General features: G+C 32.8%; 1 protein-coding gene across 5 annotated transcripts in view; it reads right to left on the bottom strand.

Moving 5' to 3' along the window:
* Window positions 1-9666: 9666 nt before the first annotated feature.
* LOC140440087 (xylulose kinase-like) overlaps window positions 9667-27696 on the bottom strand; it is an 85354-nt gene continuing 67324 nt past the window's right edge. For all 5 annotated transcript variants that reach the window (XM_072530356.1, XM_072530357.1, XM_072530358.1 and 2 more), the window contains 7 exons: window positions 23697-23876; window positions 23397-23498; window positions 22991-23276; window positions 16988-17132; window positions 15149-15435; window positions 12668-12765; window positions 9667-9894 (listed from right to left, as the gene is read on the bottom strand). In XM_072530356.1, the coding sequence (XP_072386457.1) occupies window positions 9694-9894; window positions 12668-12765; window positions 15149-15435; window positions 16988-17132; window positions 22991-23276; window positions 23397-23498; window positions 23697-23876 (1299 nt within the window). In that variant the 3' untranslated portion in view covers window positions 9667-9693. The remainder of the gene's footprint in view (window positions 9895-12667; window positions 12766-15148; window positions 15436-16987; window positions 17133-22990; window positions 23277-23396; window positions 23499-23696; window positions 23877-27696) is intronic.

The following is a 27696-nucleotide window of genomic DNA, read 5'->3' as shown; positions in this document are numbered from 1 at the left end:
AACAGTTAAGGTCGTGGCATATTATCGTGCACGTTGCGTTTCCAGCACATAGCGTTTAGTTTCCGAAAAATATAATTTAAATGGATTTAAATATGAACAACGCACACTGTCCGGAACATAGCGTTTTAGACACTTAACGTTTCCGTTCAGTATATTTGAAAACAATATTTTACTGATGCCGACGGCTATGTAACGAGTCGTAACCGGTTGGTAAGGATAATGTGAATTAGATGTCCGTCGTTTTCCCCCCGTTGTTTATTTAGGTATTTGTTACAGAGTATTTAAAAAAATAATTTTCGAGGCTACTTTGTCATTTATGCATGTGTTTTTATTGCTTTGTGACAATCACGGAAATGATAAACAATTAGGACTTTTGTACGGAAGTGATACCTCTTCTTTTTAAAAATACTTTTTGGTTTGATATGTTTTTCACTGAAGGTGAAATTAAATTTAAAACATATTTAAACTGAATCCTATTCATTCTAAAATATCCATAATATTTTTCATCGTCACAATATTAATTCTCTGTATAAAGTCCAGTATTCACATTCCTTCTTCCTTTCTCTTAGCATTGGATGTACTTCAAACCTTCTTTTTAACACAGTTTTTCATTCTTCATCGTTAAAAAGAAGAGCAATTGCACATAATTTTTGTCGAGAAAAGCGAGATCATATCTTCACCGAACCAAACTGAAACGTTCTATGTATGAAAATGTGAACGCGCAGCCCAATTGTTGGAGTGGAAACGCTACGTGCCGGAAACTATACGTGCACGATAATATGCCGCGACCTTTAATGACTAGAGCTGGTTTCATGTGAGTTATCAATGGCCACAAAGGATTAAAGTATTGTCTTCATAAAATATGGAATGTCCCAATTTTATCCAGTATTTATTATGTACACATTTTCCATTGATTGAACATGATGATTGTTCTATCACAGACCTGTTCTGACCCTCAATTTTGATGTTAAATAGAACGGCCATCTGACAACTTTCAAAAGATATTTAAAAAAATAGTTTAAATCTTTGTTATGCTCATATATTTGTTTTAATTACAGTGCTGCGAATTAATAACCATTGAGGCTGGCTTTGCTGTTTTTAAAAGAAAAAGTAAGTTTGCATTGATAATAAATTGCATCAAAAATAAAGTTCTTGTGTATTCATGTCTGTCTTTATACTGAGTAGTTTCTTACCACGCAAAAAATCGTAATTTATTAGTGGAGAAAAATATAAAGTTTAAATAAAACATCTCAGAATTCATCGCAAAGAGGGAAATAAGAGCAAAACATGCCTAAAACTGACTTTGGAAACATGATATTAACCACAGTGATAGGAAAACTAAATACCATATCTGCAAAATGTTTCAGGCCAGTGCTCACCTACAGGTTAGAAACCTGGATAATGACAAAATTGGATTAATCACGACTGGTATAAATGAAAGGATCCTCCAACATATATGGCGGCATATATTAGAATTACATGTGGACCAGAAGAGAGAACCAACAAAAATCGTAGCCCAACAAAATATGATATGAAAAAGGTATAAATATGGACTAAGAACAATATCTGAAAACACTTGAAACTGGAGGAAGGGGAATGAATGAAAAGAACTGATTAAACGAGCTGTGGAGCTATGTTGATGACAGTCATTATTTGAACATGATGATTGTTCTATCACAGACCTGTTCTGACCCTCAATTTTGATGTTAAATAGAACGGCCATCTGACAAGTCTCTTAATATTTTTAAAAAAAGTTTAAATCTTTGTGTTATACTCATGTGTTTGTTTTTATTTTAGTGCTGCGAATAACCACTGAGGCTGACTTTGCTGTTTTTAAAAGAAAAAGTAAGTTTGTTGATTTACATAATCAATTGATTAAAAAATGAATTTCTTATCTATTGATGCCATATCTTTATACTAAGTACTCTCAAACCATGCCAAGAATCATATTGATGAGAAAAATATAAATTGTCTCAGAATTCACATACTTAGGATCTCTAATATATAAAGGAAACATAAGGAGGGAAATTAAGTGCAGAACCTACTTAGCAAATCAGATCTCAACTTTGGAGACATGAAATCAATCACAGTTGTCAGGAAAACTAAATGCCAGATCTACAAAATGTTGATCAGTCCAGTGCTCACCTATGAGAATGGCATGTGAAATCAGGTGATAAAATTTTTAATTGAACCAAGCCTAGGGAATGTACTAAAACTGATTGTCTGGAAGAGAGATGGATAGGGCATGTGGAACACATAAATATCTATGAACCAACTAAATTCATAGCCCAACAAAACATCAAAAAAAGATATAAGATATCTACAAGAATTTCAGTTTTCTTGTGGATATAAGGTATGACCAAAAATATAATATATGGAAGAATACAAGAAAATCTGACACCTGAAAACACCTCAAAACTAGAAACTGGAGAGCAAAAGTGAGAACTAAGAATGAATGGAGAGAACTAATTAAACAGGCTGAGGCCAAACCAGGCTGTGGAGCTAATGTTGATAGGAAGGTAGTTGGTTTTGTTGTGTAATTTAAATAATGAATTAGCAGACTTTTTGTCTCACATAGGACATGACAGCAACTGAAATCAGTATTTGAATGTGATACATGAGCAATCTATGTGATCTGATACATGAGCCTCAATTTGTTATGTACACATTCTCCATTGATTGAACATGATGATTGTTCTATCACAGACCTGTTCTGACCCTCAATTTTGATGTTAAATAGAACGGCCATCTGACATATCTCTAATGTTTTTAAAAATGGTTTAAATCTGTATGTTATACTCATATATTTGTTTTTATTTCAGTCATGCTAATTAGTAACCAGTGAGGCTAACTCTGCTGTTTTTGAACCAAAAAGTAAGTTTGCATTATTAATAATAAATTTATTACCTACTAATTACTGCCTTTATACCATGTAAAACGTGTCAATGATTACCTGAAATGCCATGGTGATTCAGAGATTTCAAACATATTTTTGTACTTTGTAAGTTATAGACTAGCCTAGACAATGGTTTGGAAATGAAAAGTTAGACAAATGCAAATGTTTTTTGTGATGAACTTGTATGTTGCCATCTGAAATATCATGTGGACTTAACTTCCTTGGATGTCTGAAATAGTTCATAAAAACTATTCTTGCATTTTCCAAATAAACTCAATATCTAATCACACTTTTCTTTTTCAGATTTATGGGAAATTAAACTGGAAATATATTACAACAACAAAACCAAAGCAGGTAACTAAATTACTTAATTAAGAAAGGGATTGATCGTGTTCTAACAGAGTTGTAATATTTTAAAACATATTTCTTTAAACCACTTCTTTAAAATGAGGTACACCTATAATAAACAGCTTCTGGCCTTTTAATCTTTTAGTCATTTCAACTATTTGAGTTTGGGTGTCAAACAGGATATTATTAATTCACAATATCACACACAGGGTTTCCTAACGTTTATCAACTTACGAGAAATATAAAAAAGAATAATTCAATTCTTTTGTAAGAAGAGACAGTTCAACAAACCCATCCTTTGTAATTATTTACCAGATTTTTCAATGCTGGCTTAAAGGCGGTCGTATTGTCTAATTATTATGATGATTGTTCTATCACAGACCTGTTCTGACCCTCAATTTTGATGTTAAATAGAACGGCCATCTGACTACTCTAGAAAAAAATAATGCACTGCTGTAAGCACTTATTTTTTTTAACTTCAATTTTTTATTTTCAGGAATATGACCAACCGAGATTTAAAAAGCCATTACCAAAAAATAAGTGGTAAGTATTTTACTCAAAATAAGGTTAAGATGATTTTGAATATAGAGGTGTCTGACAAAGCCTATACTATTCAATATATATGCCGAAGAAATTATCCAAGAAACGCTGGAGGGAACAAACAATAGGCATAAAAGGCAATGGAAAACCTATCAACAAGTTAAGATAGACTTATGATATATTACTGATTGGAGTCTTTTGAAATTTTGGCTTACAGAAGAATGCCTAAGAATAAGCTAGGTGGACAAAGTTACAAACGAAAGTAGTGGGAAGAATGAGAAAAAGAAGACCTAAACACTTTAAAATTAGAAAATATTTGGGCCATGTTATGAGAGGTGAACGCTACGAATTGCTGCAGGGGAAAATACAAGCGCGAAGAAGCCGAGGTAGAAGACACGTTTCCTGGCTAAACAATCTAAAAACGTGGTTCAACTGCAGCTCTGCAGACTAGAACTGTTCAGAGCAGCGGTATCGAAGAATCGAATCGCTGTGATGGTTACCTTTCTGAGAGGGAAACAGCGCTTAAAGTAGGAGAAGACTGTTGTTCAACTTACCAGAAATAGATTAAAGAATAATTCGTTTTTGTTATCGGGCGACATAGTTCAACAATCCTTTATTCCATTGTTTGTAATTATTATTTGCTCGATTTGTAAATGCTGGAACTAATGACAACTTTTACACATTAGTTGTTATTAAATTAATAACCACAGTCCATATTATTTTAATAAGTTTCTTGAATGCGGTCATATCTTCTTATTATTATGATGATTGTTCTATCACAGACCTGTTCTGACCCTCATATTTGATGTTAAATAGAACGGCCATCTGACTACTCTAGAAATAAGTCATAATCTGGTGTAAGCAGTTTATATCTTTTTAACACACTTTTTTATTTTCAGGTACACAAACCAACCGAGATTTAAAAAGCTATTCCCAAAAAATAAATGGTAAGTCTTTTTCTCAAACTAAGTGGATTGTTAATTTGTATTGTTTAGACAATGATAGTTACTACAAAGAACATATAAGCATCTATGCGTCTATATTCTTTGGTTACTAGTTTATATATTAATGTTAAACTGACTTCAAATGCTCTCAACATAAGAGGCTTCATCTTTTTAGTCTCTTTTTGTTTTTCAATGAATTCAAATACTCAGCAAATGGTTAAATTTGTTTTTATTAACTCAACTATTAGAAGTGATAAGTAGAATTTTTAGTTGATCCATAGTGATACTGCCCATACTTTTACAAGTGTCGAAATACTTGCACTTCAATGTAAGCAATTAAATATCATTTGTAAAAGATTGGTTAATGTAATACTATTTTATCACTCTTGACAGTTGGACTAATACTGCACAGCTATGCCAAACCCACAATAAGTTCAAAATAAATCCAGTAAATAACCCTAAAAAGTGTAATGTAAAAGTAACTTTTACAAAAAAAAAGTTACTTCTGTTATAATTCTATGTCAACGAGTTTCCACATGAATGCAAATTCAATGAGACTTTCGTTTTTGGGTTAAAATGGCCACTACTTCCTGTCTTTATAGTCATACTACATACATCATCGTCATTGGCTTAACAATCCTTTGTGGATATTGACCTGCTCGCAGAGAAGTCGACACTCCAGTCCATTCCTAGCAACTTCCCTCCATCTTTTGATTCACATGAATTATACTGTTTTGTAAATACTCAAAATTTTGACAATTTAGATTCTCTTCAATGAAAAAGATACTAATTATTTTCAAGTATTCATGATCCAAGTCATCTTGATACATCTTACGCCAGCCCTCATATTTCGATATAGTACCTAGTATTATATAGTAGATCATTATGATAGATTATATGATGATCCTTTTAAACCAGACTTATCCTGGTGGTTTTTAAATTATGCTCAACAGGTCTGAAATAATCTTAAAAATAATGTGATTGTTTTGCATACTTCAAGAGTTTTAAATGTATTTGTTAATTTCAGATTCTGATGGTTTCATGGACTCTGCGAGTGAAATTAGAAGAAAGTATCTATTAAATATAGAAAAAGTAAGTATTTTGTATTAAATAGACTCACATTTTCTATTTATTTTATTTAAAATTGTTGCCATACCTAGATACTCATAATTGATGATTATTTCTTAGTACCAAACTCAACCATGGAGGAGGTGCACACTATTTCAACTAAATATTGTTGAAGGTGTTGTTTAAAAGGTATACAGAATGAAATTTCTAAATTGAAAGGCATACTAAATACTTGGGTTGGGAATTATGCTGTTGTGTCAACTCATGTTTGTCAATTTAAATTCTCTAAAAAGAGACTAATTATTTACAAGTATACCATGATCCAAGTCATTTGATACATCTTACGCCAGCCCTCATATTTCGATATAGTATAGTTTGTCTCAAAATATATCGTTTTGACTTTCCCGTCGTTAAAGGATTAGTGGTATTATCGCCATTATTAATAGACAAATACGTTTTAAATTTCTACCTGACCGCTCAGGGTTGAATCAGGTACGGCTAATGTAATCAGTCATTAAAAATCTCTACTTCTTACTGTGTGTATAGTATATTAGTGAAGATTGTTCGTAACAAATATGTTTCGTCCACGGAAAAATAATCGCTCGAGATCTACTAAACATAATCAAAAGCATTTGTCATTTAACGCAAAAAAATAGTTAAAAATGTGTGTCATACTTTAATAGATAGGGGCCTAATCAAACAGAATGTTGTGAAAAGAACATATTTACTTACAAAAACGTCGATATCGTCGACAAAGGCTATTGTAAGCGAAGAACCATTGACAAGACGAAAAAAAGTAGTAATTTTTAGTCTATATATATATATATATATATATATATATATATATATATATATATATATATATATATATATGGCTTTAAAATAATTAACATTTTTTAATAAAGACTCATAAATTTCAGTTTTAGTACTTGTTTGGCGCTTTTTGTAGCTGTAGACTGTAGTAGCTTGCGTTATCCATGACGATTACACTACTTTCAGGAATATTTTTCAAAAGAGAATTTTGAAACCAATTTTCAAAAAGTTCTGCACTGGTATCTTCATGATAGTCTAAGCTGAAATCTTTGATATTCTTTGCAGATAAGAACAAACAGTTTCGAACCCACATATCTTTCGAACTGGCGTGAATTATTGTTATGCGTTTTCCTTTATTTAAAGATGCTTTCGTATGACATTTTTTACTAAAATCGACCTTCTTTTACATACTATATCATGAGTATCAAACCATGTTTTATCCAGATATATGATAGATTTGTTTTCTAACCTATAATTTCAGAGAGATTCTTCAAGTGTTTAAAACCTATTTTAGACAGGACTGTATGGAGAGTGGTATCTATATTTGTTTCTTCTTCCTATAACTTCAATTTAATTTATCTAACGTAGGAACTATCTGACTTTCGTAAGGAACAACTTATTGTTCTTCTTATAATATCTTATTGAGTACTGTCCAAATAATGAGACTAAAAATTACTACTTTTTTTCGTCCTGTCAATGGTTCTTCGCTTACAATAGCCTTTGTAAATATGTTCTTTTCACAACATTCTGTTTGATTAGGCCCCTATCTATTAAAGTATGACACACATTTTTAACTATTTTTTTGCGTCCAATGACAAATGCTTTTGATTATGTTTAGTAGATCTCGAGCGATTATTTTTCCGTGGACGAAACATATTTGTTACGAACAATCTTCACTAATATACTATACACACAGTAGCAAGTAGAGATTTTTAATGATTGATTACATTAGCCGTACCTGATTCAACTCTGAGCGGTCAGGTAGAAATTTAAAACGTATTTGTCTATTAATAATGGCGATAATACCACTAATCCTTTAAGGACGGGAAAGTCAAAACGATATATTTTGAGACAAACTATGAACTATGAAGAATACACAACCCAGCAGTAGATCATTCTGAAAGATAACATGATGATCCTCTTAATTAAACCAGACTTACTCCTGGTGGTTTTTAAATTATGCTCAACAGGTCTGAAATAATCTTTAAAATAATATGATTGTTTTTCATACTTCGAGAGTTTCAAATGTTATTTTTAATTTCAGGTTCTGATGGTTAAACGACTCTTAAATTGAAATCAGGAGATAGTGTCTTTCATTTCATTCATTCAATATAGAAAGTAAGTATTTTGTATTAAATAGGTTTCCATTTCCTATATCTTTTATTTTTTGTATTTAAAATTGTGGCCATCAGTATATAATCTTAAATGATGATCCTTTCTTTGTACCAAACTAAACCATGCTGGTTTTTAAATTATGCTCAACAGGTCTGAGATAATTGTTACATATATATCGAATAATTCTTAATCTAAATTAGTTTTAAAATAATTTTTTTTTCAGATTTTGCTTAGAAAATTCTTTAGCGAAGAATATTTCTGAATATTAATATTCAAAACTCTGGTAATGTTTTGCAAGAGGTAAGTAAGGAAGTAAAATTATATTTATTTGTAAGTTTAAATGTAATATCGGTTTATTTAATAAATATATAAACAACATTTTTTTTCTACACTATATTTAGCCTTCGAAAATCGCGGGGGATGTCAAAAAACGGAAATGAAGTATTTGAAAGAAAGCCAGTCGAGCTACAAAAACACAAAGGAGGGAGTTCAAGCACGTAAAAAAATTTAAAGCCGTTAGACCAGATGATATTCCTAGGGAAGTGTAGACAGCTTTAGGAGAGAGCAACAAGTTGACTAACAGATTTGTTTAATAGAATTATTAAAGTGGGTAAAATGCTACTATCTACTAAGAAAAAAATTGGTTTATCAGACATTATAGGAATCAACATTAAGTTGTTTTTGATTACAATAATATTAAAATGAGTGGATGTGAGCATATTGTGGGTGATACGGTTGAGTTAGACTTACGTGCCCATGCTTTTATAAAGTCACCAGACAAATATGAAATCTATTCTAAGGACAAGTACGCAAGCTGGGCTCTGATTTGACTTTGAATGACATAAAACATGCAGCACTTTCACTCAAAAAAGTTATAGGTATCAGTGAAGCCAAAAGAATAATCATAACTCGACGCAAACAAACTGCTGCGGAAAGTAAAATCTTGTATAAAACAGAGGTATTGTATAGAAATGATGACTCTTCTTAAAAAAGTTTTCAAGTGTAATTCAACCACAGAAAAAACTGAGTAACATAGTACTGCCGGAATTGTCAATAAAGCATGCTGTTAAGAAGAAAAAACTGGATAGCTTTTCAAAATTTTTATTTAGTTTATCAGGCAAATAATGGGCCTTAGATCTAGAGTTAACTTGGTTAAAGATCCAATTTTGAAAGAGCAGTATCGTCAAAATGCAATTGAATAAGACCAGACCTGCGATCAGTGTGAAGATGGAGAAGAATGTTTTTGTCTTCTGGAGGACGACATACATGTCATATGATTTTCATTTTACTATTTTGCTTTCTAAACACGCATAAATGCATTTTTATCATAAGTATTATCAGTAATTAGGCAATAACAGTAATTAACCTATAAGGGGCAAGAACTTATGATAGAAGAGCATGGAAATAGGGTCGGGGAGACGGTGGCTGCCGTAGAAAATCTGTTACGTATAGTCTGGAGATCGTTGCTATTTTCTGCTGTAAGCACGTTGTCACATAACATAGTACTGCGTAGTACTACTTAATCACAGAATAATTATAATAAACATTTTCAACAAATTTAAATTATCGATAGTACGTAGTTTTCAAACCTATTTATACTTACGAAAGTAGTATAGTTCGTTGTTGCATATAATACCACTTTCCTATTAATTGTCGGTAATGAAATTCAAAACAAATAAGACGATTCCTACTATAAAAAATAAGGAACAAAAATAAAATAAATTTATGTTTAATATTTTATTTGTTTGATTATTGTGCCGTAAGTTCTTTTACAATGGCTCTATATCTATGTACCATTGGTATATAAATTGATTCGGCGTCTTGATAAGGTGTGCAGGCCAATTCGGGTTCGGGTAATGGAGACATGACATCACGATATGATTTTTGACCGAAGAACAAACCATGTTTAGCTTGGTATGCTGCACCCAACATAGCGGAATTTGCAGCATGCTGAAAAAGAATATTTAAAATATAAATAGTTTTAATACATACCCTTATTACTATACAATAAATAAAAGTGATAAAGCAATTTTTAAAAATAATGACATGAATGTAAAAATTATTATACCAATTAACTCTCTAATAGCGCTCCAGAAAATATTCTTACAGAAGAGCAATCATGATTATGAATATGGTTGATTAATATTATAAAGGAGCAATGCAGAAAAACAAAATCCGCGATTCCTCAGTATTAAAAGTGGGAGCGCCTCTTGTGATTTGAGCGATTTCTTTTGTGTAAACTCATCATTTATTACCAATCCTTAAAATCTCTAGATGTCCAGTATCACCAGGTTTTAGGTACTCATAAGACTAAATGCACTTTCTAGAGAAATCCTCCTTACATTTATATCTAGTGGGAGGTCTTGCATTACGTCTAAAGCTGCAGTTGAGCTTCACGTTTTACAACTCTATTATTGAATTTTGTGCGTTGTTTTATTTAACCAAACTAGCGCAGTGTAAGTAGCTGTGGGTCTGGTAACCACTATATCATTCGACTAATAGATCGTATTAGGTTTCAGGTTAAATGTTTTGCAATCCTATGTAATGCAAAGTTTTTCTTCATGCACAAGTTTATTTCTACCTAAAGTTTTAAACAGTGTCACCCTCTACCACTTTGACGAAAAGAAGAAGACATTAAGCGATGAGTTATGTACTCACCATAGTCACCATACACGGTAATACTATTGACCAGCTTTCGGTCATTGATGCTCACTTCTTCCCCGACCTTCTGCTTATTGACCTCTTTGAACCAAACTGTACAATTAGGTATGTGGAAAAGAAGAAGAGGTAAGCGATGAGTTTTGTACCCAAGGACCTCCACATCAGAAAACTCAATGGTATGGTTACCAAAGTGATTCAGTACCCTGACAGTTATACTACTTAAGAGAGCAGTAATAACTGTCACTAACTTCTAATTAGATTAGGGAGAAAATATGTCTACATTACTTTACAATATAGCCTAGGATGAAACTCTATCTTGAATATGTTTAGTAGGTGAGGTAGTAAAAAACTCAATGCCTGTTTTAGAAAGGCTGCAAATACACCATCATCTCTAGAATCTTCGATTCTTAGGATATTTTATATAACTAAATATAAGATTGGCATGTAAAAATTATAGATTAATTACAGGATTTGGATTTAATTTCTTTTATTCGCACATTTTCCTCACCAAACCGGAACTTTTTTAATTCCACCATCAAAGAATGAATCTGGTGGCGTCTGTAACCAATTCATCATCGTCGTCATCAAAGTGATTATCTCACAATTATTTTTTGGGAGTTTTAAACATGTGGTTGTCATACGTGACAGATACAGAATGTAGGAAGAATGTTTCAGTATTTTTTAGAATTTTGTCCAATTTTTTTGGTTTAATGCAGCTGTGTCTGGCCAAGTAGTATATCGAGCAGAATCGAACTTCAAATAGGCATATCTCACCTTTTTCGTTGAAAAGCAAATTTCATTTTATCCAGCATTTAGTAAGAGCACGCCGTCCATGAATATGCAATGACAAGCAATATGCCTCTGCAATCCCGAAAATTCGTTACAAGAACTTTTCCAGTAGAAAAACGGGTCTTGGCTTTCCGCGGTGCTGCTTCTCTAGATTTTTACCATTGCCACATGCGTGCCTGCTTAGACTTCTGGCTGTAATTAAACATCCATGTGTACCACAGATGACAATTTATCTCAAGAAATCATCCCTCTTAGTTCGATATCGTTCCAAAGTCTTTCATATACAGCAAGATGATTTGTTTTCTTACCTTTCGTCACTAAGCGAGGAATCTTGCCGACACTTTTCGGGTAACCCAAATCATAGTATATAAAAAAAAATAAATATATACTCTGGGGGTTAATATACTCTGACCCAAATCATCTAACATGATGGATTTGACACTCCCATGCGATAATTCATATTGTAAAGCAGCGGCCTCTTTTAATTACCTCACGTATCGCAAGAATATTCGTGTAATTGCTACTTGTCCGCGGTTGGCGTGCATGGGTCAGAAAACAGCGTTTAACAGACGTGTGCAACTTTTGCTCAGGCATGATGTTACTAACAGTAACAATCTGCTCTGGCGAGCCGGACCGATTTACTCCCCTGCATTTAACACCCCATTCCCCGTATATATCAAGACGTCACATTAAGTCCTATTCATATTTGATTCACCCTCGTAGTAACATGTACCTAAAAAAACTACTCATAGTAGAATAAAATAAACAAAATAGGTAAAAGTAAAGTTCGTGTAACCTTCTGGCTAAGATCTAGTGTTAGAGTTTTCAGGTCGCGCAAGCACCGCTAACATGATTTAAGGACCGCTTACATAGCCGAGACCAACCAGCTTTACGTGCCCTCCAAAGCACGGTGGCAAAGCAAATTATTTAAATTAGAAATTGAAAAATTTATCAGTGTCAAGAATTGAACCCGGACCCTCCAGCGTATTACGCCAGTAACATAGCCATTTCGCTATAAGGCTATAAGGCCGCCACAACAAAATAAGTAAACAGCTAACAGTTGGCGTATAGAAAACGTGTGAAAACTGACAGGATTTTATAATCTTCTTTATTTTCAAATGTCGGTATTAAAGGTTATATTGATGTCAAAGGATACATAATGCAATTAAAATATAGCCACGTTTTTGAACGAGCTGGAAGTACGAGTGAGAATTGCAAAGGTAAGATCAGCTTTAACAAAGAGTGAAAAAGCATTTATATACATATTACTTACTTGTACATACACTGGGGCATTAAATACATCAGACAACACTTGAAGAATTGCTTTATTATTGGAAGCACCACCTGTAGCTAGAATCTTCGTATTTTTATCTAAAAAAAAAACAATATAAATTGTCAATTTATGTCACAAATAAAAACACACAAACTGATACATGTTAAAATATAGCTGGTGATTAAATAGTATACCATCCACTTTATATTCCTCTCTGTTCTTTATTCTGGGAAAGGGTTTGGTGACTTTATGGTATTCGATGTATGGTTGATATCCATTCTTCTCTCATCTGCGTGTGGTGTGCTGCTCAGAGAAAGAGAGAGAGAGAGAGAAAGAGAGTAACAGGTGGTCCTGTTTATTTGGTCTGACCATCAAAGTAGTAATCTCCCTTAAGTTTTTTTACAATCTACCTTTGACCTTTGCTGATCTGACCATTATCAGATGTCGACGTATTTCTTTTTCGTATCCTCCATGGTTTATGATAACAGAGCCTAGCCGACTGATTATTTCTAGTGATCAATGATCAATGAGAACTTGGTCTTCTGTGTATTAATTTTAAATCCATATTCTTGACTATAGTAGTATCTAGTCTATTCATAATGTGATAAGTTCATTTCTTCATGCTAGTAATAAAGTGTCGTCAGCTTAGCAGAGATTGCTGATTTTTTCTGGGCTGCTCATTTCTTTTAGTATTCGCCATATTTTATGCCAATTGACATTGTCGATCGCTTTCGAGCAGTTTCTAGATATTTCTATAATTTGTCTCAGGCTGAGAATCTGTTTTTCTGTGCCTATTACAAGGACCAATCCACATTGTTCTTGGGGGATTTGTGTTATAGTAACTATTGATTTTAATCTCTCGTTAATTATAGTACTTAAGACCTTTACTTGCGTGGGAGATTAGAGCTAATCGAACGGTAGTTATTACAGTAAATTGGTGAACTTTTCTTGTAGATAGGTATGAAAGTGAGCTTACACCAATCATATATACATTTCGCTGTATTCCAGATTTCATTACAGTTGATTGCGGAATATCTTTCCGAGAGAACGACCAGGATTAAGAAGGGCATGCTCGTTGATGTAACGGCTGGAGTTTTACATTTTCCATCGTTTTCCGACAAATATTTAGTAATTTGATTTTTATAACTACCCCCGATGAAGTCCAAGTTGATAACCTTCGCGGGTGATATTTAAACATTGTGTTCATGATACTCAGTTAACTGTCGATGACAAACTACTGGGCTTTCTTCTCTCATTTAGCTCGCCTATTCCAAACCTTCCAACTGTCCCTTTCAGCTGAACTTCTGAGGTTGTTTTGCCCATTTTTGTATTCCAGTCGTCCAATATTATGACTGGTGCCTTCTTGGGTATATTAGCGATGATTCTGTTTATTAACTGGTATATCTCGTCTACTTCTTCATCTATTTAATCGCATGCTGTTTATATCTATAGTATATGGATATTTGTTGGCTGTGCATAGTCTTTTAATTAGGCGGCCATTTTTTGAGATACATTCGTAGACATATTTTGCCAGGTTCTACTAAACAGTATTACTATAGTTTTTTGACCAGTTTTATGGCCTTTCGACATGAAGATTTTGTAGTGATTAGATTCCCAGTGTCCTTGGCCTGCCCAACAGTTGGCAGAAACTCCACATATATCTGTCGGTGTCGACCCAGACTCGATGTGGCGCCGCGCCGGTTGCTTGCGGAATGACATAGCACTTTTTTAGTTTCATTTACTCGAATTGACATTTGTCATAACGTGCAATATCAACTTTCACAAACAAACAATACAGAAAAGAAAATGTTACATGATCAATTTAAATCAGTTCAAAGGAAGCGTGTAAAAGAAACGAGGAAATTAAAAAGAAGGCGGTTATATACTAATATAATGACTTCTCATGACCGTCAAAACTAAAAAGTTGGAATATCTAGGACATGTAATGAGAAATCAAGAACGTTACGGCCTTCTCCAGCTGATTCTCCAAGGGAAGGTAAGTGGTAAGGGAGGACGGGAAGAAGACGCATTTCCTGGCTTCAAAATTTACGAAAGTGGTATAACACGACTACCACTGAACTGTTCCGCGCTGCAATAAACAAAGTAAATATAGCCGTGATGATCGCCAACATCCGGAACGGTTAGGCACTTTAAGAAGAAGATATACTAATAATTAAATCCTGAACATAATAGTTAACAGTAGTATAATTAAACGATCAAAAATGGAGATATAAAGGTACATAAATCGATATCAATCCAGAGATGAACTGTGAAATCTAAAAAATATTTGAAGATAAAGACGTAAAAACAAAACCGGACTAACTTTCTGCAAAAAATTTAATACAATATGACGCTCAAATATTTTGTACATGTTTTTAAATTACCCTTAGAGTTGACAAAAAGTTGATTTATATTTTTATTTAAAAAGATAAATGTCTACTGTAATGAATAATCATGTTTCACAGAAAAAATAAATGTTACCTATTTTAAGTCCAAAATCTTCGGAATAAGCCCTATTTCTAATACACTGCCCCTCAATAACAGCTCTCACTTCGACTTCTAAACTATTAAACTTGGTAACACGACCACCCTTACTGAATCTGTAATCACCATGCAAAAATGGAATGATTTCTTGATTATCGTAATAAAGTCCTATATTTCCGAAATTTCCTCTAGGCGTGCTTTCTAATAATTGATTGAAAACATTCCATGAGCCTTCTGCGCATTGGTCCCGGATCCTTTCTCTCGTAAAAGAACCATTTTTAAAACTGAAAAAATTATTGCAATATTGTAAATTTAAATTTTTCTAAAATTGAATGAAAAGTATACCAAGGGAAAATTGAAAACTTTAGAGATCAAAAGAGTCATTCCAAAGTCCATAATGTTTGCAGATAGAACATTATACGTGCTAAAAAAGTGAAAATATAAAAGAAGGCTTCAGATATTCAGGCTAAACGAGTAATATTCATATATTTTTGAAACAAATAATTAGGTGTATCTCCTTTTTGCATATAGGATATGATCATAAAATGTTTAATATCCTAAGCTATTAATAATAAAGCTTCTATTTTCCAAAACCACTATCTTCCAAAACATGCAATCTTCCAAAAACAACGTAACAATATAAGCAAACAGAGGAAGTTAAGGACTACCAGTGATATGTTTTAGCCACAACTCCATTCAACCGTTATATATCAGACCTTACCAACACTGCTGCAAGGAAATTTGGAAACGCTAATAATCTAGCTCTAACACTCCAACATAAGAACTTTGAAACCACCGAGATAAACTTAACAGATGATTTGTCCCCTCTGAATAAATACTTGTAAAAAATTAAGGCTACAACAAACCTAAATAAGACTGAAGCAAGTTGTTTTTACCTTAATAACAAGAAAGTAATCCACCAACTGGAAGTATTTTTTAATACTGTGCTTCAACACTAAGAGCATCGTAAGTACCTTGGCGTGACTTTAGGCAAAACCTTAGCTTTCAAAAAACATACAAACATTTGAAAATACCGCCTCCAACATAAGGACGTGCAGAAACAATACCCAAAAGCTCTGTAAGCTTTATAGGTAGCTTCAGCGAACACATTACGAATCTTACTGGTTGAATCAGGTAGTCAGGTCTACTCCCTGTTTTGGCTTTCAACATTTAGCCATATACCTCCACCCTATTTGTACAGGAAGCACTCCAATAACACAACAGAACACGATAAAATTATGAATAATCCCAAACTTTCCATCCACCAGAATGTACTCTAGCTACAAACTGACTGTCATCTCAAAACTCACTCTCGCGTCTTACTTAATAGATCGCAAATGACGACTTCATCCTCGGTGCTAAGTAGAATTGTGGAATGAAAACACTCTCTTCTACCTACAATATTCTATAGATCGATTAAAAATCATAAACGGTTTTGATCTCCGTCCACATATATGGAAAAAATTCGCACCGGATACGGAATGTGTGCGGAAAATCTATATATGTGGCAAAAACTCTGCAAATCTGGAGCTACAAGCCTATCCATTCGTCATCTGATCGAGGAATATGAGCTAAAAGCATACCCTGGCGATCCAATGAATTTCTTTGCTCCAATGCTCGTGTATCTTGAGTGGATAGCTGCACCTAATTTTAATATATAATATGTAATTACACATATTACATGTTTTTAAAATGTTTTATATTGTCTGCAATGTCTGCCATACGCTAAATAAATGTCAAGGCTTTTTTTTCTCATATCTGGTTGTGATTGTGCATGTTATGATTTCAATCAACGTATCGTACTCTAACTTTTAGCATAACTCAATTCGAACTTACCATAATAGGGCCATGTACGCATTTTCATCTATGGGATTACAAAGTACATGACCATCCAGAACTACTTTGGGCTCCGACAGCCAAAGGAAGACTGTATCACTGGTCCCTAAACTTACAGCTATCCAGTGCTCGCTAAGCCTCATACCTAAAAATTATTTTGTAATTAAATATATAACATATATTCTTTATTATCAAGTACAACACTGTAATATATCGTTTTTAGTGTGGTTTTTACAGAAATGATTTGTCAAAAATGGGTATTAAATGTTTTAGTATAACAACACGTTTAAGTATACTGCCGTTGTGATAAATGCAGATATTTAAAATAAAAATAGGATACTTTCTAGTAAAATCCAAAAATACTCAAACCAACAAATTAAAATTATTGGAGCTAAATATTATGAAATGAAATATTTGTTATTTTCTAATTATTTTTGGTAAATCGGGAGTTCGGGACTGTCACAAAGGTCTCACCTACTATTACTATTTTTGTTTTATTGATACATTTTAATCAGGTTAAATTATTTCAACATCGAAATAAATGAATAAAACTAAGTACAGCTAGTTTCAAGTGTGCATAATGTACAGTTGAGTCCATGGTTCTTTATCCGCGCATCATCATGTAAAGCATACAAAAATGATTCAAAGAATGACACATTATTTAGCTTAAATAATATTGTTGCAAAATTTTGAACGTATGTTTTTCGTTTCTCATATTTCATTTTCATCACCTTCACAATCTGAACTATTATCTCCAATGTTAATTATTACAGGTTCGATATTAATATTACATATATTTTTTCTCTAATAAACCACTGTTCAATTAATTTGTTAGTATGTATAACACACTGTGACCAGGCGACATCGCTTCACTTTTGAATTGCTTCCTTCCACATGTTCATCTCTATATCAATCACTCAGAGTCTTCTTACATTATTACCACAAATTGGTAGCATGGCTTCTGTAGTGATCCTTTTCCAAGTTAACACGCTCCTTTTCTAACTTGGCTGCACCGTACTGAAGACGATCAATAATCAGAAATACGTATATACGGTTGCCTTCCATGTTAAACACATATTTTACTATATATTCTTTTTTCCTTTGTTGCGAGCTATGCCGATAACTATGCGTTAATGACAATCAAAGATGGGTGTTGGAGACTGGTCCTGAACATGGTGAAGCAAATAATTTTTATATGTCGGTCCCGAAAACTAGTATTTTGGAAGTAAAGTGAGCCGAATTAAATTTAAAGGAAAGTGAGATAGTAGGTATATTGTGGAATTTGGTGTCACCACCGAATAAATCGTGAGTTTATTTACTCTATTTTAAACATAGTAATATAAGTATAAGTAGGAACACAAGTCATTTCGAGGTTAATTACCGGCCTTACGGCCACTTTTTAGAAGTTCAAATCTACCGACGACAGGTCCGTAATTAGAGAAATGTACAATAACCAACAACTTCAAAATAAATCAACATACTCTTCTATACTTAACCAGAATACAGTCAAATTTCCGTCTAAAAAACAAGCCATCATATTTAATGTTCTTAATGACACTAAACTTGAAGAGTATTTAGTGACTCTTGGTGAAATCATACACCCACGAAATATTCTATTTTCTTCAAGATTGGCAAATAACAGAATATGCATATATCTTTCTAATGAATCTCTAGTCGACAATTTTATCTCTAACCCTGGTGAAATATGGATTAAAAATGAAACACTTAAAGCACGCAAATTACTGCGTGTACTACAAAACCGTTACTGCTATTGTTATGGTTCTATTTATCACTTCCTATGATTTTTTCCCTGTTTCCACATATTTCTGCTTGAGGCTTCCTCAGTTTTTTAGATGTACCGGGTGGTCCAATAAGCCGATCTCTCGGCTATATATCAGAAACTATTCATGTTATAACTTTAGGGAAAAAAAATTCCTTAGTAAAAGTGGTCAAGAGAAATCGCTGGAAATAACTTTTAAGTTTCTGGGTTAACCGCTAGAGGGCGTAACCTGTGAAGAAAACTTTGAAAACCAGTTTTTTTGGGAAATATGCCCAATTATAAAAAGTGTTAAATAAGTAAACTAGAAAGAGGCCTAAATTCTGCACAAAGTTGTTAAAGGACTTTTTTTTATTTTTTCAAATAAAGGGTGGGGGAGAGTGGGAAAGTATTTGTGGATAAATACCTATAACTTTGGTTTGGATCAACCGATTTTAACGAAATTTGTGTCATTAGTAAGGGTGTGGATGAATTAATTTACATCTACTATAAAATAATTGCATTTAGTTTTAATTGTCATAGGTAGAGGGTACTTTCGAATAGAAAAAATTAAAATTTGTTTTTCTTCAAAATGTTTAATGGAAACACCGTTTTATTGTAAATTATAATGGAACTGGAATAAATTCGTAACAAAATGGCGCAAACCGCATGTTGATGATAGTATTGACTCACCCTGTATTATAAATTATATTAAAAAATACTTCGGTAGGTACTTTCAAATTTTTTTATAGTAGAACAATCTTATTGTTGATACCTATTTTGACCATTGTTATTTCATATGATTAAAAATAGTTTTTTCGAAACTAAGTAGGCTAACCCAGGAATTTGACTGGGAGTTCATATTGTTTATTTATTGACAGCAGTCAAAACATTGTTAAGAAGTGTTATATTATAATTCGAATAGAAGATTGCACTTTTTTCAATAGATATTAATATTGGTAATATTAGTAATTAATTATCAGTACTAATAATTCATGATCAGTATATCAAATGCAGAATTGTATGATATGATTGGAGTTTATTTCGAATGCTCCAAAATGCCGCTATTGCCTCACGTATATATTCTGTAAGATATCCTGACAGGAGACATTATGACAAAGAATTATTTGAAAGAAAGGCAAGAAGATTAAGAGAAACAAGTAGTTTTCATCGTCCTTGTTTTAAACGACGTAGTAGCCGTATGACCGAAGATAATTCAATCAATGTTCTTGCTTTAATTCAACAGAATCCACATATAAGTAGTCGGCAAATCTCTATAGAATTAAACACACCCAAAACTACTGTTCTAAGGATTTTAAAAAGATCACAGGTTGGTTTTTCATATTATAAAGTGAACGTTTAGGTCAGAAACTTGGAATTCCCTTTAAACTTTAGATTCAACTGTTATTTTAATATTCCGATAAAAACGGCAACACGGCGCTTTTATCCTGTTATCCGTTTTTTAAAAATACTTATGCACGATTTATCTTGTGAAACAATTGTGGATTTTTCAAGATTTTTTGAGTTTTAGTAAATATAGTGCTTTCTTTTTCACCAATATTTGTTGTTCTGTTTTTTAGACTGCATCCTTATCATGTAGTTCTCCACCAAGCTTTACATGAGAGAGATTTTGATGCAAGGCTGGATTACTGCAATTGGATGTTAGGTCTGCTAGAAGACAACCGCATATCACGTCAAAGATTTTGTGGACAGACGAGGCTACGTTTAATAGTGCGGATGGTTTTAATCTGCATAATATGCATTATTGGGCTGAAGAAAATCCGCACTGGATACATGAGGTGCAGGTTCAAGGTAGATTTAGTCTTAATGTTTGGTGTGGTATAGTCGATGGAAAGATCATAGGTCCATATTTCTTTGATAGAACTTTAAATGGCGAAACATATTTGGATTTTCTGGAAAATCAGTTGCCTGTTTTATTGGAAGCTATTTCCTTACAAACAAGAAGAGATATGATATTACTTCGAGAGTTCGAGATTATTTGTATGCAAGTTATCTAAATAAATGGATTGGAAGGGGAAGTATATTTTCATGGCCAGCTAGATCTCCAGACTTAATATGTCTGGACTTTTATCTGTGGAGAAGATTGAAGAACTTAGTGTACCAAATTCGACCAACCACGCGAGACTACATGAAACAGCGCAATATAAACGCAATAAATAGTATATCAACAGCTGAGATTGAAGCAGCTGTTATGTCTACTCGCGAAAGATTACATCTTTGTGTGGACAACGATGGAAAACAATTTAAACCTTTAATTGGACATTAAGTTTTAATGGTCGAGATATTTGTATGATCTTTTACATATTTAATTTTAAGTCATAATAAAGGGTCAATACTATACTTACTTATGTTTATGCATTTTTATTCATATCTCGAGTCTCACAAAAGATATCAACATGCGGTTAGCTCCATTTTGTTACGAATTTAATCCAGTTCCATTATAATTTACAATAAATAGATGTTTCCATTAAACATTTTGAAGAAAAACAAATTTAAATTTTTTCTATTTGAAAGTACCCTTTACCCATGACAATTAAAAATAAACGCAATTGTTTTATAGTAGATGTAAATTAATTCTTCCACACTCTTTCTAATGACACAAATTTCGTTAAAATCGGTTGATCCAAATCAAAGTTATAGGTATTTATCCACAAATACTTTCCCACTCTCCCCCACCCTTTATATGAAAAAATAAAAAAAAAGTACTTGAACAACTTTGTGCGGAATTTAGGCCTCTTTCTTTTTTTTTTAATGGCTTTGGCTTGAAACCTTTAGCCACGTAATTACATATAGATATTAGTATTCATTCATACAGGATTGTACAAGGAGGACCCTTTTCACGCTCAGGGATTCATCAGAGCGGCTTTATTGTAACAAACAAGACATAAACCACGGTTAGGTAGGTGGGCAACATATATGGTAAACATACAAAGGAAATATTCACGCATTCGATCAATTTTATACTCATACCTTTAATTTAATTTTTGCAAGAAATATCATAATTATTTTAAAGATTTTTATATTGTCTTCGCTTAATAGAAGATTTACGTTTAATGGTGTACTTAAACCCTCTTTTATCAATTCTTTTAGCAGCCACGTACTTGTATTACGATGTAGGGGGCAGTTGAAGAATATGTGATTTAAATCAGCTATACTAGTCCCACACTCACATCGGTCTGTTGGGAGAACTCCTATTTTGTGTAGATGTTTCGGAAAACATCCATGATTTACTTTTAATCTTAAGACAGTTGACACTGTGTTTCTGCTTAGTGTGACATCTTTGTAAAATTGTTTTACATCTACTGTTGGTTGTAATTTGTATAAATTAGTGCCCCTGCTTTCACCAAACTGAATCCATTGTCTGTCCCATTTAAATTTAATATGTTGTTTGATATAGGCAAGTAGGTCACATGTGTTAAATTCTTCTATCACCATATGTGGGTGCTGTAATGGATTTTTAGCTATAGAATCAGCAATAGTATTGCCAACAATATCTGAGTGTCCCTTAACCCATAGAAATTTAGTAACATATGGATCTGATAGTTTAAGTAACTGTTGAAAAATTTCTAATATGAATATATTGCTATTTATTGTGAATTTAAAGTTTTGCAAGGAGTGTAATACTGACAGTGAATCACTGCATATGACAATTTTGTTCCACTGGTTTTCACAGCACAATTCAAGGGCTTTGTATATAGCACATGCTTCAGCAGAAAAAATGCTGGATTGATTATTTAAAATAAATGATTTGTTAATCTTCATTTTTGGTACAAAGTAAGCACTGGTTGTATATGTTGGTGATTTTGTTAGATGTGGTATATCCAACGATTCCCAGATAACATTACAAGGGGAGTTTATTAACTTCAGTTCGTTGCAAGTTATAAGGCCTCTTTCTAGTTTACTTATTTAACACTTGGTATAATTGGGCATATTTCACAAAAAACTGGTTGTCAAATTTTTCTTCACAGGTTACGACTCCTAACGGTTAACTTTTTTTCTCCTAAAGTTATAACATGAATAGTTTCTGATATATAGCCGAGAGATTGGCTTATTGGACCCCCGGTACAAAGTATGTACAAAATTTTGTTTTTAAATCTTATAATACTTCGAAAACATTGAACGGTAGGTATAAAGAGTTTCTAGAAAGTAGTAGAAGAAAAAATCTGATATTAAAATAACACCTCATCTGAAAACACCATATGTTTAAAACCAAAAATATACTATACCTATGAGGGAAGCAGGATTATCACCAGTACAAGCAATAGTTTTACAGTTGGGATTAAAGTTGTATCTGTCCACATAATAAGGCGATATATTCCCCACAATTGTTGTTGATGGTACAGGATCTCCTAACTTTTCGGCTAAATTTGATCCGCATACTTCAAGCAACGTTTCGTCCCATTTTTTCGTTCTGATGTTCATAAGGTTCATTCCCGATCCGTCGGATATATCTATTGGAGCAATTTTTCCAGCGAAGAGAGAACACAAGAAACTGCTAACGAGAGATATTCGCTAAAAAAGTCATTCCACAAATGTAATATATTTTTAAAAGAGTATTATGTCAATAGTTTGTTGTAGACTACAACATTAAGAGATAAAAAGTATTTAAAAAAAATTGATATTAAGTCTTACCTCTGAATTTTTATAGGCATCTGGTCTTGTTTGATTTATTTTACATATTTGGGATCCTGTGAATCTTTCATAAGCTCGAGAACCTGTAATTTCCGCTAATTTCTGAAATCAAAAACTAAAATAAGTTACAAAACAACTAATTCCTTAGAAAAAAAATTGCTTTCAATCTTTTATGTTCTTTATTGGAAGTAATTGTTTAAAAATTGCTCATATTAAAAGATATATCCTTTCACTCTCAATAAGATTAAAAGAAGTTGAATCGTCTAAAAGAAATTAAGCCCGTAATAATATCATACATACCATTGGTCCCCCTACAGCTTGTTCAAGTAACTGACACTGTTTGGTCGTACTTGAGTCCATCCATATCGGACTGTTAGCTACAGCAAAAGAATGGGCTAACTGTTGATGAAGGAATTCACCAGGATTTAAAGTTGCTAACGTTTGACTAGCCCCCCTTTGCCAATAAACTGATCCATGTTGCTAGAAAAAAAAAATACATGAGGCATCTGTATTTCTATATTAGAGAAATCACATAATCTTCGAAGACTCCGATTAAGTAACTAAGCAACGGTTAAGTAACTGACCATCTGTATCAATTTTGTATACAGGGTGTTTCAAAAAAAGGTAACCCCGTCTCTAGGATAGGTGAAAAACTGAAAAATAATTGGGGTTTGCTTCGTAAAAAATTTTTGTAACGCCATCCGTTTTCAAGATACAGGGCGTTGAAGAAAAAAAAAATTTTACGCATTTTTTACGATTTTGCCGAAACTACTGGCAACATTGTAATGAAATTTTATACGAATATGTTTTGGAAGCTGATACATCCCATGAATTTATTTTTATATCTGATTCTCATAGAGGGCGCTAGTTACACGGATCGTACTAAGTATTATATATATATATATATATATATATATATATATATATATATATATATATATATATATTATGTATATCTACCAGTATATGTTCAAAGGTATTTGAGTATGGATATTTAAAGAGATTAAATGGTTATCTAAAAAACAATAATATCATAACTATAAATCAACATGGATTTCAAGAAAATAAATCTACTAATACGGCAGTCCATGCATTTTATGCTCATTTAACCAGTTTGATTGATGCAGGCGAATGTCCTATTGGAATATTTTGTGATCTTAGTAGGGCATTTGACTGTGTCAACCATAAAATATTATTTAAAAAACTAAAACAGATAGGTATTACAGGAAACTCTTTACAGTGGATTATGTCATTTCTAAACAATAGACAACAATATGTGAGCCTGCAGACCAGGATCGAGGATTGTGTGACCAGTTGTAGATCTAGTCTTGTTACTACAAACATGGGTGTTCCCCAAGGATCTATAATAGGACCAATTCTCTTTGTAGTCTACATTAACGACATCATACAAGTGGACAGAGCGGTAAATTTCACTATATATGCGGATGATACGTCAATTATTCTATCTAACAAATCCAACGTAATCCTACAACATCAATGTAATGATTTTCTTTCATCTTTATATTCTTGGTTTTGCGATAACTCGTTGCATCTTAATGCAGAGAAAACGCAAGTTATACATTTTCACAATAAACAAAAATACTTGGAAAATCTTTAGCTTATTTTTAACAACATGCAAATAGCTACGGTGTCGTCAGGCAAGTTTTTGGGAATAACGATTGACGAAAGTTTGGATTGAAAGTTGCATTGTGGAGCGGTTGTTTCGAAGTTGAGTTCCATTAACTATCTAATTAGAAATTTAAAATATGTTCTGACGGAAAATCAGCTAATTATGATTTATTATGCACTCGTAGAGTCCAGGCTAAGATACGGGATATGTTTTCCCGACTAACTAGTTGTAGAGAATATTTAAAAAAATATAAAATTTTAACATTGGCGTGTCTATACATTTTTGAATTATGTGTTTTTATTTTTAATAACTTACATCAGTTTAAAACGAGTGGTGATTTGCATAATTTAAATACTAGATATTGTAATAAACTTTATATACCATTTTCAAAAGGTAACATTAAATTTAAATCGCCCAGGGTATACGGGCTACAGGTGTTTAATCATTTACCTACAGTTGTAAAGTCCACCAGTTCAATAAATGTATTTAAGAGGAATCTTAGACAATTTTTATGTAAAAAAGTGTTTTATACAGTCGAAGAATTTTTTAAATCTTGGATATTAGCTGTATTTCATTTAGCTTTTAAATTCATTTCATGTCTTGTTTAGTCTAGTTTAGTGTTTAGTTTTTAGAAATGTATGTTTATGACTAATTCTATACAAACTATGTTTGTCAGAAAGAAAATAAAGAATTTAATTTTAATTTAATTTAATTTATTAGTCAATATAACTTTTTTAAGAGTATAATTATTAATCAAAATTTCAAGTAAACTTAAACATCATTCAATTTTACACGAACAAGGTACTCTTGGTAAAACTCGATACTGTGTACCGTTTTCGGGATATTTTGATTTAAAAATTATGAAGTAATACCTAATTGATGCTGGTAGTAATGATAAAGTTCTAATAGGTATACCTCTATTTTCTCCAAGTGTGCCATGGAAATCTGATATTTATTGATTGTTATGACGATAAATCAACAATATTAGAGTTTTGAAACCTTGTTATTTGTAAAATCAAATCAAAATGTACTCAAATGTTGAATACACTGACATGTTATTAACCTTAGGCGAATGTTTAGGATGTTCTAGTGCAGCTGTGCCATGTTATGCAGAAAAGTTTCCTAGAAGAAACTTACCAAGTAAAAAAACATTTAGAGCTGTTGAACGACGTTGTCGAGAAACTGGGAATGTGAGACCAAATAAAATAAATTCTGGTAGACCAAGAACAACAAGAAATTTCCAGCGACGTTTCAATGCAAGGCCGAACCGTATAAATACAAAGAAGTTAGATTTTTAAGTTTAGTCTAAAATAAACTATTGTATCCCGTCAGCTCTACAAACTAAAACTCTACAAAACAATAATACGTCCAGTCCTAACATATGGTTCAGAAACCTGGACTTTAACAAAAAGCAATGAAAACATGTTAAGATGTTTCGAAAGAACAATACTAAGGCGCATCTATGGAGCGGTAAATGAAAATGGTGTCTGGAGAAGACGATACAACTTCGAACTCTATAGGATATACCAGGAACCAGATATCGTAAAACACATAAAGATAGGACGTCTGAGGTGGGTAGGCCATGTAATGCGGATGGAGCAAACCGACCCAGCTAGAAAAACGCTCCTTGATAGACCTATTGGTCAAAGAAGAAGAGGAAGACCCAGAACAAGATTCCTAGATAACATCGATGAAGACATGAGAAATATGGAAATACGTGCTTGGCGGAGGAAGGCGATGGATAGGGACGACTGGAGAAAAATTCTTGGGGAGGCTAGGACCCACACAGGGTTGTAAAGCCAAAATGATGATGATGATCCCGTCAGCTGTAAAATAAATTAATATTGTGTTTCTTTTTGTCAATTAGAATAAGTGTAAAAGACTGTGATAAATTATATAGTGTAAATAATAATAAATTAAAAGATTGTAAATAAAGATAAGTAGTAAAATCGTTACAGTAAGAACTATTTATGGATCACGAACGATGATTTGTTGCTACCAGATACCTCAAATCGATTAAGATTTTAATACATGCTGTGCAATCTATATTATTTTGGAATGGTAAAACGCATTGTCTAAAATAATGACGCTGGGTCCACTTAATTTGGGAAGAAGTTTTTTACGCAACCATTTTATAAACATTTTCATGTTCATATTATCATGATAATTGCTGTTTTTTATGTTTGTTATAGTATTTTATATACACCCTTATCGTAGAAATGACTTTTATCAGCTTCAGCCTAAATCTTATTTTGCGCAACTTTAAAAATATAAAGGTTCAAAACCCAACGAATTATTTCTCATTTTACTGGAATAATGAATCCTACACTGTATACAGCGAGGAATACGACAAGGAGACACCGTCTCTCCAAAGCTATTCACAACGCTTTTAAAACATACTTGTAAGAAGGAACATTTGAACGAGCATGGTATCAACATAACTGGAGAGAAGCTTAATTATTTGAGATTTACAGATGACATCGTCCTTATAGCCCGATCGTATGGATGATGCCATAATAATGTTTGAAAAATTATATCACGTTTTCTTGGAGGTCAGGCTAAAGATTAATATAAACAAGACGCAAATAATGACTAATCTGGCGCTAAATCGAAATATTGCTTTTGATGGAAGGGATATTGTGCAGACTGCATCGTATAAGTACTTAGGAC

Source organism: Diabrotica undecimpunctata, chromosome 4 (genome assembly GCF_040954645.1).
Source record: "Diabrotica undecimpunctata isolate CICGRU chromosome 4, icDiaUnde3, whole genome shotgun sequence".
NCBI lineage: Eukaryota > Metazoa > Arthropoda > Insecta > Coleoptera > Chrysomelidae > Diabrotica > Diabrotica undecimpunctata.
This window is presented reverse-complemented; position numbering and strand designations above follow the sequence as displayed.